This window comes from Hypanus sabinus, chromosome 7 (assembly GCF_030144855.1).
Source record: "Hypanus sabinus isolate sHypSab1 chromosome 7, sHypSab1.hap1, whole genome shotgun sequence".
Classification (NCBI taxonomy): domain Eukaryota; kingdom Metazoa; phylum Chordata; class Chondrichthyes; order Myliobatiformes; family Dasyatidae; genus Hypanus; species Hypanus sabinus.
The window spans coordinates 58,722,361-58,735,950 of NC_082712.1; the positions used below are offsets into that span (position 1 = coordinate 58,722,361).

General features: G+C 39.4%; 1 protein-coding gene across 8 annotated transcripts in view; it reads left to right on the forward strand.

Annotated features, from left to right (window-relative positions):
* The window catches only part of pip5k1ba (phosphatidylinositol-4-phosphate 5-kinase, type I, beta a), a 171,506-nt gene that overhangs the window by 129,958 nt on the left and 27,958 nt on the right, over positions 1 to 13,590 (forward strand). For 7 of the 8 annotated variants that reach the window (XM_059974727.1, XM_059974731.1, XM_059974725.1 and 4 more), the window contains 3 exons: positions 3,407 to 3,491; positions 5,729 to 5,887; positions 11,712 to 11,859. In XM_059974727.1, the coding sequence (XP_059830710.1) occupies positions 3,407 to 3,491; positions 5,729 to 5,887; positions 11,712 to 11,859 (392 nt within the window). The remainder of the gene's footprint in view (positions 1 to 3,406; positions 3,492 to 5,728; positions 5,888 to 11,711; positions 11,860 to 13,590) is intronic. The other variant, XM_059974733.1, reaches the window with a different exon arrangement.

Genomic DNA, 13,590 nt, shown 5'->3' on the forward strand with positions numbered 1-13,590 from the left:
CTAACAAGCATAATAGCTTGTGAAGTTTATGATCAGTTCTTGCTATTTCCACAACCAGGTGGGCCAAGTGGAATAGTATTACATTCAGACGTTGTGTGTCAACTTTGCAAGCTTGAAAATTAGGTGGCCACTGGGAAATTGGACATGAATCTGGGTGCAGATAACTCAAGACCTGTTTATGAAAGATCTCCCAGACCATAATAGTCCCAGGTTTGAATTCTTTCTAGTTAAAACAGAAAAAAGTTATTGCTTATATAAAAAATACATTTGCTGAAGTCAGAGGGGATGGTAAATGAACTTGAGCAATCGGAATTTTCACGTGTTCCAATTTATGACTGGCCCTCTGGGTTGTTCACAATTTACACCACAGGCAATGTGGTCTTCATTGATATTTGGAGCTGATCATCTTGGGTATTATCAGGCGATAAATTGTAGCTAGCATTTTAATCCAACTTCATAACTCAAACAGGGCACATGGAGATCTGGGAATTAGCTCCCACCATCATGTTAAGAGGGAATACATCTTTCTTGGGCCTTGGGGGGGGGGGGGGGTAACAATGTGAAATTGTGCAGATTCTGATTGTCAGTGGGTCAGGCAGCACCTATGGAGAGAGAAACAGAACGAATACCCAATTATTACAATAGGCAATATTTAGATATTTGGGTTTTAAAGGTTATAAGCTGGAAGGGAGGGCAAAGGAAAACATTTGTCATAGGATCAAGAGCAGTGGCAATAAAATGATGCAAAGGGGTGATGGTGCAAACAAAAAGGGGGTGGTAATGGGACAAGGACAGGCGTAGGAGGTCATTCTGGAGGAGGTGTAAATGAAGCAGAATCATTATCTGAGATTGCCAAAATAAAAATTGGAAAAGTGCATTATTTGTAATTGTTATATTCAATATTGAGTTTGAGAGGCTGTTTGGTCAATGGCCAGCTGCTGTTCCTGGAGTATTATTTTGAACATACCTAAACAATGCTGGAGAAAGAGGATGTTGGGATAAAGGGAGCAGAGAATTCAAGTGACAAGCCCTAAGTCCTTTACGTCATTTTTACAATCACAAGACACTGCTGCATATTAAGAACATAAAGTACTGCTGGACTGTCCCATTAGTGAGCTGCTGAATAGTGGAGGGGCTGGACTTGTCATGTGCCACATTGTCACCTGCAACAGGAAGGCTTTGAAGTTGGTACCCGAAGGCAGTGCACAGACTAACAAACAGTGCAAGTGATTGTCTTGGACATTTCTTCTTGCGGCCACAAGACCCTGTTGAACATTGGTAATGTAGAGTACTGCAAGTCCAGTTCATGGCCTCGGTTATTGCGTGGATCAAGCCCTCATGCCATGGGGTCACCTAATGCAGCCGCCCAGGGAAGGAGACGCCAAAGGTGGTGTTGTACAGCTGGCATCCAAGCTGGATTGGGGCTGGCCCCTCCCATCATTGCTGCCCTCCAGAGTTCCCTCGAGGGAAGACCAGCTGGACTGCGTTCATCTGTGGCTGCACCAGTGCATGATGATCGGACTGTTGTGGGCTCGTTCTTGCTGACATCCCATGCACCATCAATCTACAGGGCATGACACTCAGGGACTTGAGCTGTTTTTTTATGTGATTGTATGTTTACTGCTATCGTAATTCTGTGTGCTTTTTGTGCCTTGTGCCGTATATAATTATTGGTACTGTGCTTGGAACCTTGGCCCTGGAAGAACACTGTTTTGTTTGGGTATTCATGTGTAATTGAATGATAATTAAACTTGAACCCACTATATATCATATGATAATGCAATTCATACAGTCGGACAACATATATGATATGATGGACTCTTAGCCTCACCGTCTACATTGTTAAGATCATACACTTTATCGTTTACCTGCACTGCATTTTTTCAGTAGCTTTTACACTTTATTCTGCATTGTTATTGTTTTACTTTATCCTACCTCAATGATTGGATGTGTATGAACAGCAAGCTAGACAAGTTTTTTTCATTGTTTCTTGGTACTTGTGACAATAAACCTCTACCAATACCAATTTATTGATGCAACATAAGGATGTCATTAAAACTATTCCTAGCATTATGTCTCACAAAACTCTTAAAAAATAGTTTTGGGAAATAGGATGGTCATTCAGATATGGACATTCATTGAAGAGGCAACATTTTAGCACAGAATAGTATTTTTTTTAAAAACCACAAAATAACATTTATGTCACACTGTCCAGTGTAGACCACAAGAAAAGGGCCATAAAATATCTCAATCTTGCTCTGCCATTCAGTGAAATCATGGTTGAATTTCCTTCATTTCCCCACAGATTAATTTTTTAATGATCACTTGGTGCCCCAGAATAATAACCTTAATCGTGTCCATCCAGAGCCATTCTGAGATAGCCATTGAAGATTTGCAACTATAAATATTTGAATTATAGGCCTCTACAGGATAGGAACAGGCCACTTAGCCCAATTTGTCCATGCCAACCCAGGTTTCTATCGGGGCTAATCCCAGCTCTTCTCATCTCATCTCATCAAGTGGCTAGCCCCTTGTCCTCTTGTTCTGCACTCTTCAGCCAGAGCAATCACTCTCTCGCCTTCTACCCTGACATCCTACCTGGAATCTTGTATATCTCAGTATGATCACTGATCGTTCCATCAAATTCCATTGTGTGTGAGTCGCTTGCTATCAGTTTCTCCTTGGAGGACAATGTCCTCATCACAGTAGTGAATCTACCCTGTCCTGCTTCAAAGGTACGCATTTTTTAATGTCAGAGAAATGTATACAAAATACATTCTGAAATGCTTTTTCTTCACAAACATCCACGAAAACAGAGAAGTGCCCCAAAGAATGAATTACAGTTAAATGTGAGAACCCCAAAGTCCCCCCTCCTCTCAGTTTTCATTAATAGTGTGACCTCACAAAGGTAAGAAAGCCTTCCACACTCCTGTACTCTAAGAGCTAAAATATTTGCTATCACAAATGATGTATATATGCAAACACAGGTCGTGGTGGGGATAAAAACACTGATAATGTCCCTATGGATTGTTTGTCTTGCACCTTTTGCATTTTTGATTCCTCCTGTAGCAAGGATGATCTGTGGTGTTGAATTTGACTGTAATTGTCATCATGCAAAGCGTTATTCAGCAAAGGATAAGCAAAAAAAGTGACATCAGGGACACTGAGGCTAAAGAAATTTCAGGAAGAGAAGGGGTAAATTACACATCTATTATCTTGTTGCACACTACGTTAACAAGGACAATGAAACTGAATGATAGATATTTGGATCCCTGTATAATTGGGCATGTCCTTTCTTGCAGTGACATTGCTCCTGGGCTTACTCCATCTCTGAGCTTTATGGTGGGACATGAGTTTGTGTTTTACCTTATTTATAGGTCTATTTTTTTTTTAAATCTTTCATTAGGATTCTGTGTCAGTCCATAGGCCGGGATTCTACGCTGATCGCTTTCTGAAGTTTATGAGCAGCAGGGTGTTTAAGAAGACCTTATGTGAGTATCAGGGAATGTTTAATGCTTCACCGTTGTCTGCCATTTTAGAACAACTGATAGAGGCTGACTGTATGGAAAAAGTATCCAAATACAATCGCTTAAACAGCCATTCAGCTCAATGTGTATGTGCTGGCTGTTTAAACGAGTGATCCAGTTGGTCCCATCTTTAGCCTGACCAATTTCATGTTGATATTTACTTTTAAATCTGCCTTCTCTCAGACAAACCACTGCTGATCACAACTTGGTCCAATTTTATCTTTGAAAATATTTCTTTTTGTTTCAATCTTTAAATATGACCACTGGTTACCAGTAGTGGAGATTCTAAAGCACACCATCATTTTCTAAGGAGGAGAATCCCAGTCCCCTACTTTCACTACACTTTTGGTTTTTCCACAATATTCTTCTTGTGCTATTTTGAAGGAAACTACCATTTGATGTTTTTGGCTTCCTGTCCATTGACAGGAGTACAAGTTATTGCAGTGGTGAAAGGTTGACTTTGCTTTGATTCCAAGTTAACTAGCTTTACGATTAGTATCTGTAATGTATAATCACTATCCAAAATTGGATCCCTTTAAAGGCTTCATTTACCCAAGGAAAAAACAAACCTTATCAAAACCCAGTAAATATGCCTTGCATCAGAAATTACTGTACATGTGGTATATTGGATATTGAAAGTTTCCATCATTTTACTATTAAAAAGTAACATAATGAAGCTGATGTAACTCTGAAATAATAGCAGGAGATGAACAGACAGGGAATGAAGGGATACAGACCACATGCAGGCAGATAGGATTACTTTAAATTGTCTTCATATTTGGAACAAACGTTGTGAGTTGAAGTGCTTGATCCTGTGCTGTACTGTTCTACGTAAGATGCTAGAAACATTCACAGGTCAGGCATTACAACTTTAAACTTTAACTCTTGTTACTCTTTCCATGTTAATGATACTGCCTGATCTGCTGAACATACTTTTCATTTCTCTTTCCATTTATTTTTCCTAAAGTTATTGATGCACTCCCACTCAAAGGGGCCATGGATAGTAAAAGGTGGTTCTTTTAGACTGAAGAGAAATGAGCAGTGAATTTTGTAATTGGTTTATTAATATACTGAGATACAGTGGAAAACTTTCTGACATCCAGACAGATCATTCCGTACATAAGTACATCAAGGTAGTATAAAAATAAAACAATAACAGAATGTGGAATATGATGTTACAGCTATAGAGGAAATGCAGTACAGATAGACAAAAAGGTAGAAATAAGTTTTCCAGGAGTCAGTATTAGGACAGTTGTTTTTCTTCTATATTAAATATTTGAACTGAGGCATACAGGATACCATTTCCAAATATGCAGAGTAATATGATCCGTGAAGAGAATAGTAAAATTCTTTAAATATATGATAGATTTGTGGGATAGACAATTAAATGGCAAATTAAATCTATGCTTAGAAATACTGATAAGAAGAAGCTATCTATCTGGGGTTAATAAAGGGGTTAAAGGGAGATCTGGTGTATGTATCATTGAAGTTGATAGGACAGATTCAGAAAATGGTTAAAAAGCATTTGGGTTTATAGGCCTTGTGAATAGAGGTATATATTACAAAATCAAGTCAAGATAAGCACTTACTAAACACTGGTTCTGCTCAGCTGGAGTATTGTATCCATTTCTGGGCACCACTCTTTAGGAAAGATGTAAGGCTTCGGCTAGGGTGCAGGTCAGTTTTCAAAATGTTTTTTTGGATGAATGACTTCAGTTAACTGGATGAAATGAAGAAACTACAATGGTTCTCCTTGAAGTAGGAATTGCAAGAAAATCCAGTAAAGGTATTTAAGAAAAAGATAAATATAGACAATAATTGGAGTTTATTCCATTCAGTGAATGTGGTCAAATTAAAGGGGACATAAGATAATAATGATTAGCAAAAGAATCAGAAGCGACATGAGGAACAATTTTTTTATATACACAGAGTACCTAGGACTTGGAAATCACTGCTGGGGGGGAAGTAGTCAAGGATATTTCAAATATAGCAGTCAGAAGAGAACTGAGTATGTGTTTTAAGTGAGGACTGCAGAGCTCAGAGGTCAGAACAAGTGCAGATCTGACACAGGAAATCTATCGTCATACTAAACACTGAATCAGCTTTGGTTGTATGGCCTTCTGTTTCTTGGGTTCTTATGTTTGTCTTTTGGTATTCTGCAAATGGATTTGGTATCATTGTCCATTTGTTCATTTTCACAGCCTTACGATCGTCTCCTTTGAAGAAATCTCGAAATTCCATTCCGGTTGTTAAATACATAGGGCAGGAAGTTTCAACCTCTGGACTCATACAGGACGTGACTGAGGGGAAGAGTGAGATGCTGTTGGGAACTAGGAGCTATTGTAGTCTTGATGAGGAAGGTACTGCATAGTATTTATGTTTGACTTGATTTAGACATTAACCTTGGATTAAGGCTCATGTGAACAATTAATGTCTTAGTGAGAGGTGCTGTCTGCTAATGCTCTTTGCCTCAATCAGATAGAATTTTGAGTTGAAGTTATTTCTGCTGTGGGTTTGCAGCTTTAGGTGAATAACCATTTGCAGTCATTGGAAATGGGCAATGATATGCAGGTGTCAGACCTGCAGTCCAAACTTAATTAGAACTGTCCCCTGCACAAGGATTTTGTCTACATTTCATTGCAGTGCAACATGATCAGCCAATTCCACATTTCACATATTTTGGAATTAAAGTAACAACTTTATCATTTAAAATCTAATCCATTTCAGAGTTCAATTCCATTAGTACTTGCCTCAAGTACATATGAGACTGATTCTTTGTCCAGTGACAGATTGTCAGCTTCTGAAGAGCAAAGAAGCAAAGCCATACGTCAATAATTCCACTCAAAGCTTAATCCCTGAATTAAGAAATAACGGACACCCTGAAATTAGCTCAAAATAAAGTTCATCAGGTCTTTGGAATTTCTATGCAGTTCCATTTCTTTGTTCCTTTCTGCCTTCAACTGTAAGCTTCTTCCTAGCTTTATCCAAGTCTCTGATACTTACTACTGGTTCATCTTCCATGGCCCTTCCAGGCACAACACTCCAGATCTCAACACTAGTGTTTTTGTTTTAAATTTGTCCTCAAGTTACCTGTGGTGTATTTTCCCATTAACTTATGTCTGTGCTCTTTGGTTAATGGCCCCTCTGTCACTTTAAGTAATTTATTTAAACTTTTCTGGTTTTGAACACTGCTGTTAACTTTTCCTTCAGCAGGGCAGCCTAGTTGTTCTCATCTTTCTATGTAGCATTCTTATAGCAAGCTGATGAATCTTCTCCAGACTCTCCATAAGACCACAATGACCACCCTGAACTCTGGGATCCAGAGTTAGTCACAAATACAAGTGCTGAGGTACAACTAGCATTTAGTAGCAAAACACAAAATGCTGGAAATACTCAACCAGTCAGGCTGCACCTATGGGAGGCAAAACAGAATTAATGTATCTGGTGGAAGCCCCTTTATCTGACACACTTTGTTATTTGAGATTTCCAACATCTCAAGTTTCTTCTTAATGTCCAATTACAGTATACCTATTTTTGTAACTAGGGCTCAGTTTACAATTTGTGCATCTTTTTTTATTTATTTAAAAAACGTGTCCAATATCTTTGCTACCTTCAAAGATTTAACAGCCCAAATCCCTCGATCCTTATTCTTCTATCCCTTTTAGGATTGCAGCATATGGTTTGTAGTGCTTGTAATTTTGTTATCAAAATGGATCATTTCAAATTTCTGTATTAAATATTATATACATCTTACCACTTAGTCTGCCTTCAATACTTCTCTATTGATTGCATGTTTGGTGTCTTCTGAAGAATTTGAAGTTATACACCGTACACACAAAAGAAGGTCTCTGCACTGACCCAGGGAAACACTTCTCTGTATTTCCTCTGAGAAAACAGTGTTCACCACTCTGCTTTCTGTTCCTCAGTCCACTACTTATGCAAGCTGCCACTGTTCCTTTAATCTCATGGTCTATTATGACACTTGGAACATAATATCTTTTAATAATCAAGTTCAAAGGCAGAAACTTAAGCAATGCACTACAACATTGTGAAAAGTGGTAATCATTTTAATTTAAAATATACAGTATCACCAAATTAATGGAAAGAACATTAACATTAGAGTGAGCTGGCAGCAGTTACCTTTCATTTTAAGGGCCAAAAGAGGGCTGAATAATTGACAGTGGGGGTGGGGGGGTGTTTATGGAAGATGCTTCCATCTGTGGGAGAGGCAAGAACTGGGATATTGCACAAGGGTAGGCATCGATAATCCCAGAAGGGATTCAGATTCTACCAAAAAGAAAACCTGCTGGAGAGAGTAGTTAAGGATCAGAGCAGGGATATGTTTAAAAGTAGGCTGGATAAATACCAGAAAAAGGAATGATGTGAAAAGATGTGAGAGTATGAATGATGGCCTGGACCAAATGGACAAAATGGTCTGTTTCTGTGGAATGTGCTCACTTGGAGATGTGCTTCAGTTGAAGCCATGGCTGTTTTGATGAAAAAGGCTATCATTTTTTTTTAAAGTAATCCTTGGGGGAGCTTGTTATTTCAATAAAGTATGAACTCAAATGCTGGGTGGTGGTTATACCTTTCACCCATCTTGCTTTGAGAAAGGTGAACTGAGTGAGGTGCTGATGAAGGACTAATCTGCTACTTGTTCACACCCTTAAACAGAGTTTGAAAACTTGATCCTGAGAATCCACAGGCATCTTGCATTGAATTAGCCCTATTATACAACATGCTATGCACTGTATCTTGTGGCTTTGAGACTAATTGAAAGACTTACACTTGAAAGGTTTAGCTTGCCATACATTTTTGGATCATGTGGAAAACTTTTTTTTTAAAAAAATGGAAATAATCAGCATGTCATTTGAAGAAAGAAACAATCAACACTTCAGGTCTATACCTTTCTTCAGAACTGGGAAGAGCTAGTGAGGGGGGTTTTGAAAGAAGGATGAGGGAGAAGAGAATAAAAGGGAAGGGCAGACATTATCAAATAAAAACAAGGTGGTGTGAAGTGAAAGAAAGGGGACCTGAGAGGGGTACGCAAACAGAAGGTCGGGCTGGTGCTGGATTGAATGTAGGAACTGTAATCATTTTGTGAAGATGGGTAATACAGACTTGAAGAAAAGAAAGCCAGGTTAATTTCACTTCTCACTAAAGAAGCTAATTTTAAGAGGTTTTTTTTTATTAATGAATGGAAATTTGCCAGTTGCCTTGGTGAGATTCGTATTCAAGTCCTCACAGAAAGAACATGTAACAGTAGCAGTAGGCCATGTGGTATGTATGCTCTCTCTCTCAGCGTAATAATGGCTGATTTCTTCCTTAGCACCATCACCATACCTCTTGATGTTCATAACATCGAGACATCCAGCCATCCTTTTGAATGAACACAATGACTGAGCTGCCATAGTCTCCCTGGTCAGAGAAATCCATGTTCACTACCCTCTGAATGTATTTTTTTCCTGAAACTCACCCCCCCCCCCTCCCTTGGGTCCCAAGTAAAGCAAAACTCTTTCCCACATCCAGAATGTCAGATAGTGTAAGAATTTTGTACATTTCAATAAGATTTCCTCCTGTTCTTCTACACTCCAGAGAATACAATCCCTGTCCACTCAATCTTTGCTTGTGTTGCAATCGCACCATCCCTGGAACTCGTTCAAATGATCCTCACTGAACATAGCACAATACAGGGACAAGCCTTTGACCCACAATGCCTGTGCCAAACATGATGTCAAATTAAACTAAATCTCTTCTGCTTGCCCATGAACTAAATCATTTTGTTTCCTGCATATCTCAAGGCCTCTTAGAAGCCGATACTTACAGCACAACCCTGGCAGCCTTTTCCAGACACCTACCACACCCTCTTTTTTTAAAAAAAGAACAAACTAGACCCACATATGTTAAACTTTTCCCCTTTTTGCCTTAAATACATGTCCTCTATTACTTGATATTTCTACCCTGGGAGAACAATTCTGAATAACCTATCCATGTTTCTCATAATTTCATAATTTCTATCAGGTTTCCCCACTCAGCCTCCATGCTCCAGAGAAAATAACCTGAATTTGTCCTGACATTCTCCTCCTTCAAACACCACTATAGATGCTGCCTCACCCACATCTCCTCCATTTCCCAGACATCGACACTCACCCCATCCCGCTGCTTTAACAGGGATAGAATTCCTCTTGTCTTCGCCTACCACCCCATGAGCCTCCGCATCGAACACATCATTCTCCACAACCTCTGCTATCTTCAAAGGGATCCTACCACCAAACACATCTTTACCTCACCCCCCCCCCCCCCCCACTCTCTGCTTTCCATAGGGATTGTACCCTCCATGTTTCCCTTATCCATTCATCCCTCCCCACTAATCTTCCACCTGGCACATAATCTTTCAAGCGACTGAATTGCTACACTTGCCCATTCACCTCCTCCCTTGCCTCCATTCAGGGCCTCACAATCCTTCCAGGTGAGGCAACAGCTGGCTTGCAAAGTGCGGCCAACTATGCGGCCTTCTACATTGGTGAGACCCATTGTAAATTGGGGGACCTCTTTGTTGGGCATCTTCGCTCTATCCACCAAAAGTGGAATTTGCTGGTGACCAATTTCAATTCCGATCCCTATTCCCTTTCAGATATGTCAGTTTATGGCCTTCTCTTTTGTCATGTTGAGCCCACTCTCAGGGTGGAGGATCAATACTTCATATTCCATCTAGGTAGCCTCCAACCTGATGGCATGAATATCGATTTCTCCCTCTGGTAAATTTTCCCCCTCTTCTCCACCCCCCCCCCCCCCCACTTCCCTCTTCTGTTCTCCACTTTGGCCTCTTACCTCCTCTCTTTACCTGCCTATTACCATCCCCTGGTGCCTTTCCCTTTCACCCATGGTCCACTCTCCTCTCCTATCAGTTTCTTTCTTCAGCAGCCATTTACCTTTCCCATCTATCTGACCACCTATCACCTGCAATCTAACCCCCCCCCCTCCCCTGCCCCCCCGCCTATTTATTCTGGTGTCTTCCTCTTCCTTTCCAGTCCTGAAGAAGGCTCTCAGTCCGAAATGTCAACTGTTTATTTGCTTTCATAGATGCTGCCTGACCTGCTGAGTTTCTGCAGCATTTTGTGTGTGTGTTGTTTATGGTTTGCACCCTTTATTTCAAGCACATCATGCTGTAGCTCTTCTGTACCCTGTCCAAAATCTCCGTGTCCTTCCTGTAAAGGGCGGCCAGAATTGTACACATTTGCAGACTGCATCTTCTCTATATGGCAAGTACTTGTACACAATATTCTAGGTGCAGTATCACAAAGCCCTGTATGATTGCAATAAAATTACCCTGCCTCCTAATCAAACTCTCCCACAGAAATGTCGGTATATAAAGTTAACTTTTATAGCGTCTCTAATTTGAGTTGTGCATACTTTGTGAATATAAAGTATATAAAGTGAGAGAGCCTCATCCTATCAGGAGAGGGAGTGAAAGTAGTGATCAGCCTGCCACACCAGTATGTTGAGCTTACACCAAGGCCCCATTGAACATTAACATTTCAAAACATTTGTTATTTAACAAATTCCCTGAGTTTCTGTTATGTTCACCTAAGTTGATGTCACATTTTTCCATATTGTGTTCCATCTGCCGTGCTCTTGCCCATAAGCATGGCTACCGAGAGTAGCTGGTTGTAATTTGCAAATGAAAACAGTTTGTTCCCACCCCATTACTGTGCCTCACAAGCATCTGCGATCCTGTCTGAGACCAGATAATGTGACAGAGCTGGGAACAATCCTGGAACTTTCGTGGTCAATTTTGCTTCATTGTGTATCAGTAATTTTTCAAAGTAGCATGGTGACTCTAGACTAGATACCCTGGGTCTTGAATTATCAAGTCAAATCCCATGACATCTGGCAAATTTCAATTCAATAAAACATCTGGAATGTAAACCTAGAATCAAACAAGGCTTTCAGATTGTAATAATACGTCTCTCCTTCATTAGATGCAAATCTGCCATAGTTAACCGCTCTGGTCGCGGGACACACGGCAATGCTGCTGACTCCTGACTGGAGTGGCTTAACAAGTTATTTTGATCAAACAACAGTTTGGAAAATAAATGGAAGAAATGTAAATTCAAAAGGTTGTTGGACCTATTGGTTGGTTACTTCAAAACAAAATTAAACTACTTTTTCCTTGCTTTGTAGCAATGGGATATCGTAGAGGCAGACCTGATATTTTACCCAGCACCACGTCTTTATTTGAAGCAACCTCCTTGGCAACAACACTTTCTTCCACTTCGTTATTCTTGAATGAACCAACACCATCTGAAGGAACAGCAAACTCTTCAAACAAGTATGAGTCTTTTTACGTTGTAGAGCACCTGGGCTTTTGAAGGTTGTATTTCATAGATTGCAAAGATGTAGAAAGGGTCAGAATTACCTCTTCATGTGCAATATTCAAGTGCTTGGGTATCTATGCAAATGGTTTAGTGTGAAGTCCATTGGTAATGCTGTCATAAATATCAAGAAGGATTCTGCATTGATTTTGTACCTGAATTGGTGTGAAATCCTGCAGCATATAACATTGAAACTGAGGTATTCTTCCTTGCTTGATCAGATTAGTACATTATTCCCTATTTCACTTCCACTACCTTTGCTTGAGATGGTGTTGAAATTGAGCATTGCCAGTGGCAGATAAATGTGAAGCAAGTTTTATTGTTTTGTCAGTGCCTTTGGGGATGTATTGGCTTGTTATTTGCTGTGACATTGTAAGAATTCGAAAATCAATAATGCCAGGTTAATTATTTCATAGAGCAGGAACTTGGCAATTGTGACTTTTCATGTTACTAATACTTTTTCCCCCATTCCCTTCCTTCCTCCCCACTCATGCATATAAAAGGTTCAGTTTGGCATTGGCTTGTATTCTGTGCCTTGAAACATTAAGACTTAATATTGACCAATAATTCTCCCATAAAATACTACATATGATGTTTTACTCTACACTGGAAGCAATGGAGTCCTCTAATCACTTGTATATAGAGCATATACTTTGTTTGCTTTGTCAAATGGTGTTTGTCTTTTTAAAAAGTGGGGGGTTGGGGGAAGCTCACAACTATCCACTATTTATGTTCTGCATCCTAGTAATCAGGTTAATTACGAATATAGCTATAAAAGAAAGTAGATCCTGATCTTTTTCAGTTGCTTTGTACCTCATTAAGCATCACAACACTGGGTGACGCATTTGCACTTTTCCATTCCAGATCTAATTTTGAATATTTACAAACACTGATCGCAGTAACATTTTTATATTCATGCCTGTCTAACCTCCCTAATGGGAATAAACATGAGAGCCTATTGATCGTTGATAGCAAACTTAACTGCCAGCAAGGACACTTCCTTATCTTAAGGGCTTGATATTTATCTCAAATGATAAGACTGAGTTTCTTATTGATAGTATTTAAGCAAAGATGGAAGAATGATCCCAGATTTTTTAGAATCTACTCCAATTAGGATTTTTGATCCTAATACCGGGCAGTAATGTGAACGTTTAATTGACATCTCATTTAAAGGTTGACACTGTGAGAATCCTCCAGGGAAACTTTAGATATTTTGTATTAAGACTTTACCTTGTCAGCTTCAGTCCATGCTGCATGTCCTCTTGAGGACAATTGGATAGTGCACCATGTGCACTGGAGCAATTTAATTGCATCATACTGCAGACTACTTTTTTAAATTTCATTTTGAAACTAATATATTTTGAATACCAATCAAAGCTGGAAGTTTTCTGTCATAGTAATTTGCTTCAATAATTTATTACCATAACCCTTACACTTCACCATTCATGTGAAGAAACTCACAGTGCATAACTAGCTAGTATTTATCAAACAAATTGCTTCAAAACCCACTCACAGCCAGATATTAAACAGTTTTTAAGAAAAATTCAAGTTTTGATTGGCTTGTTGTATACCAGCCAAGCCGATGAAAGTGCATGTGTACAGAATCATCTGTTCAAGAATTGGAGCAACACTTATTTTTCTAAATTTCTCCATAACTGTTTTCTGATTACTCAGTATTTTTATGTTCA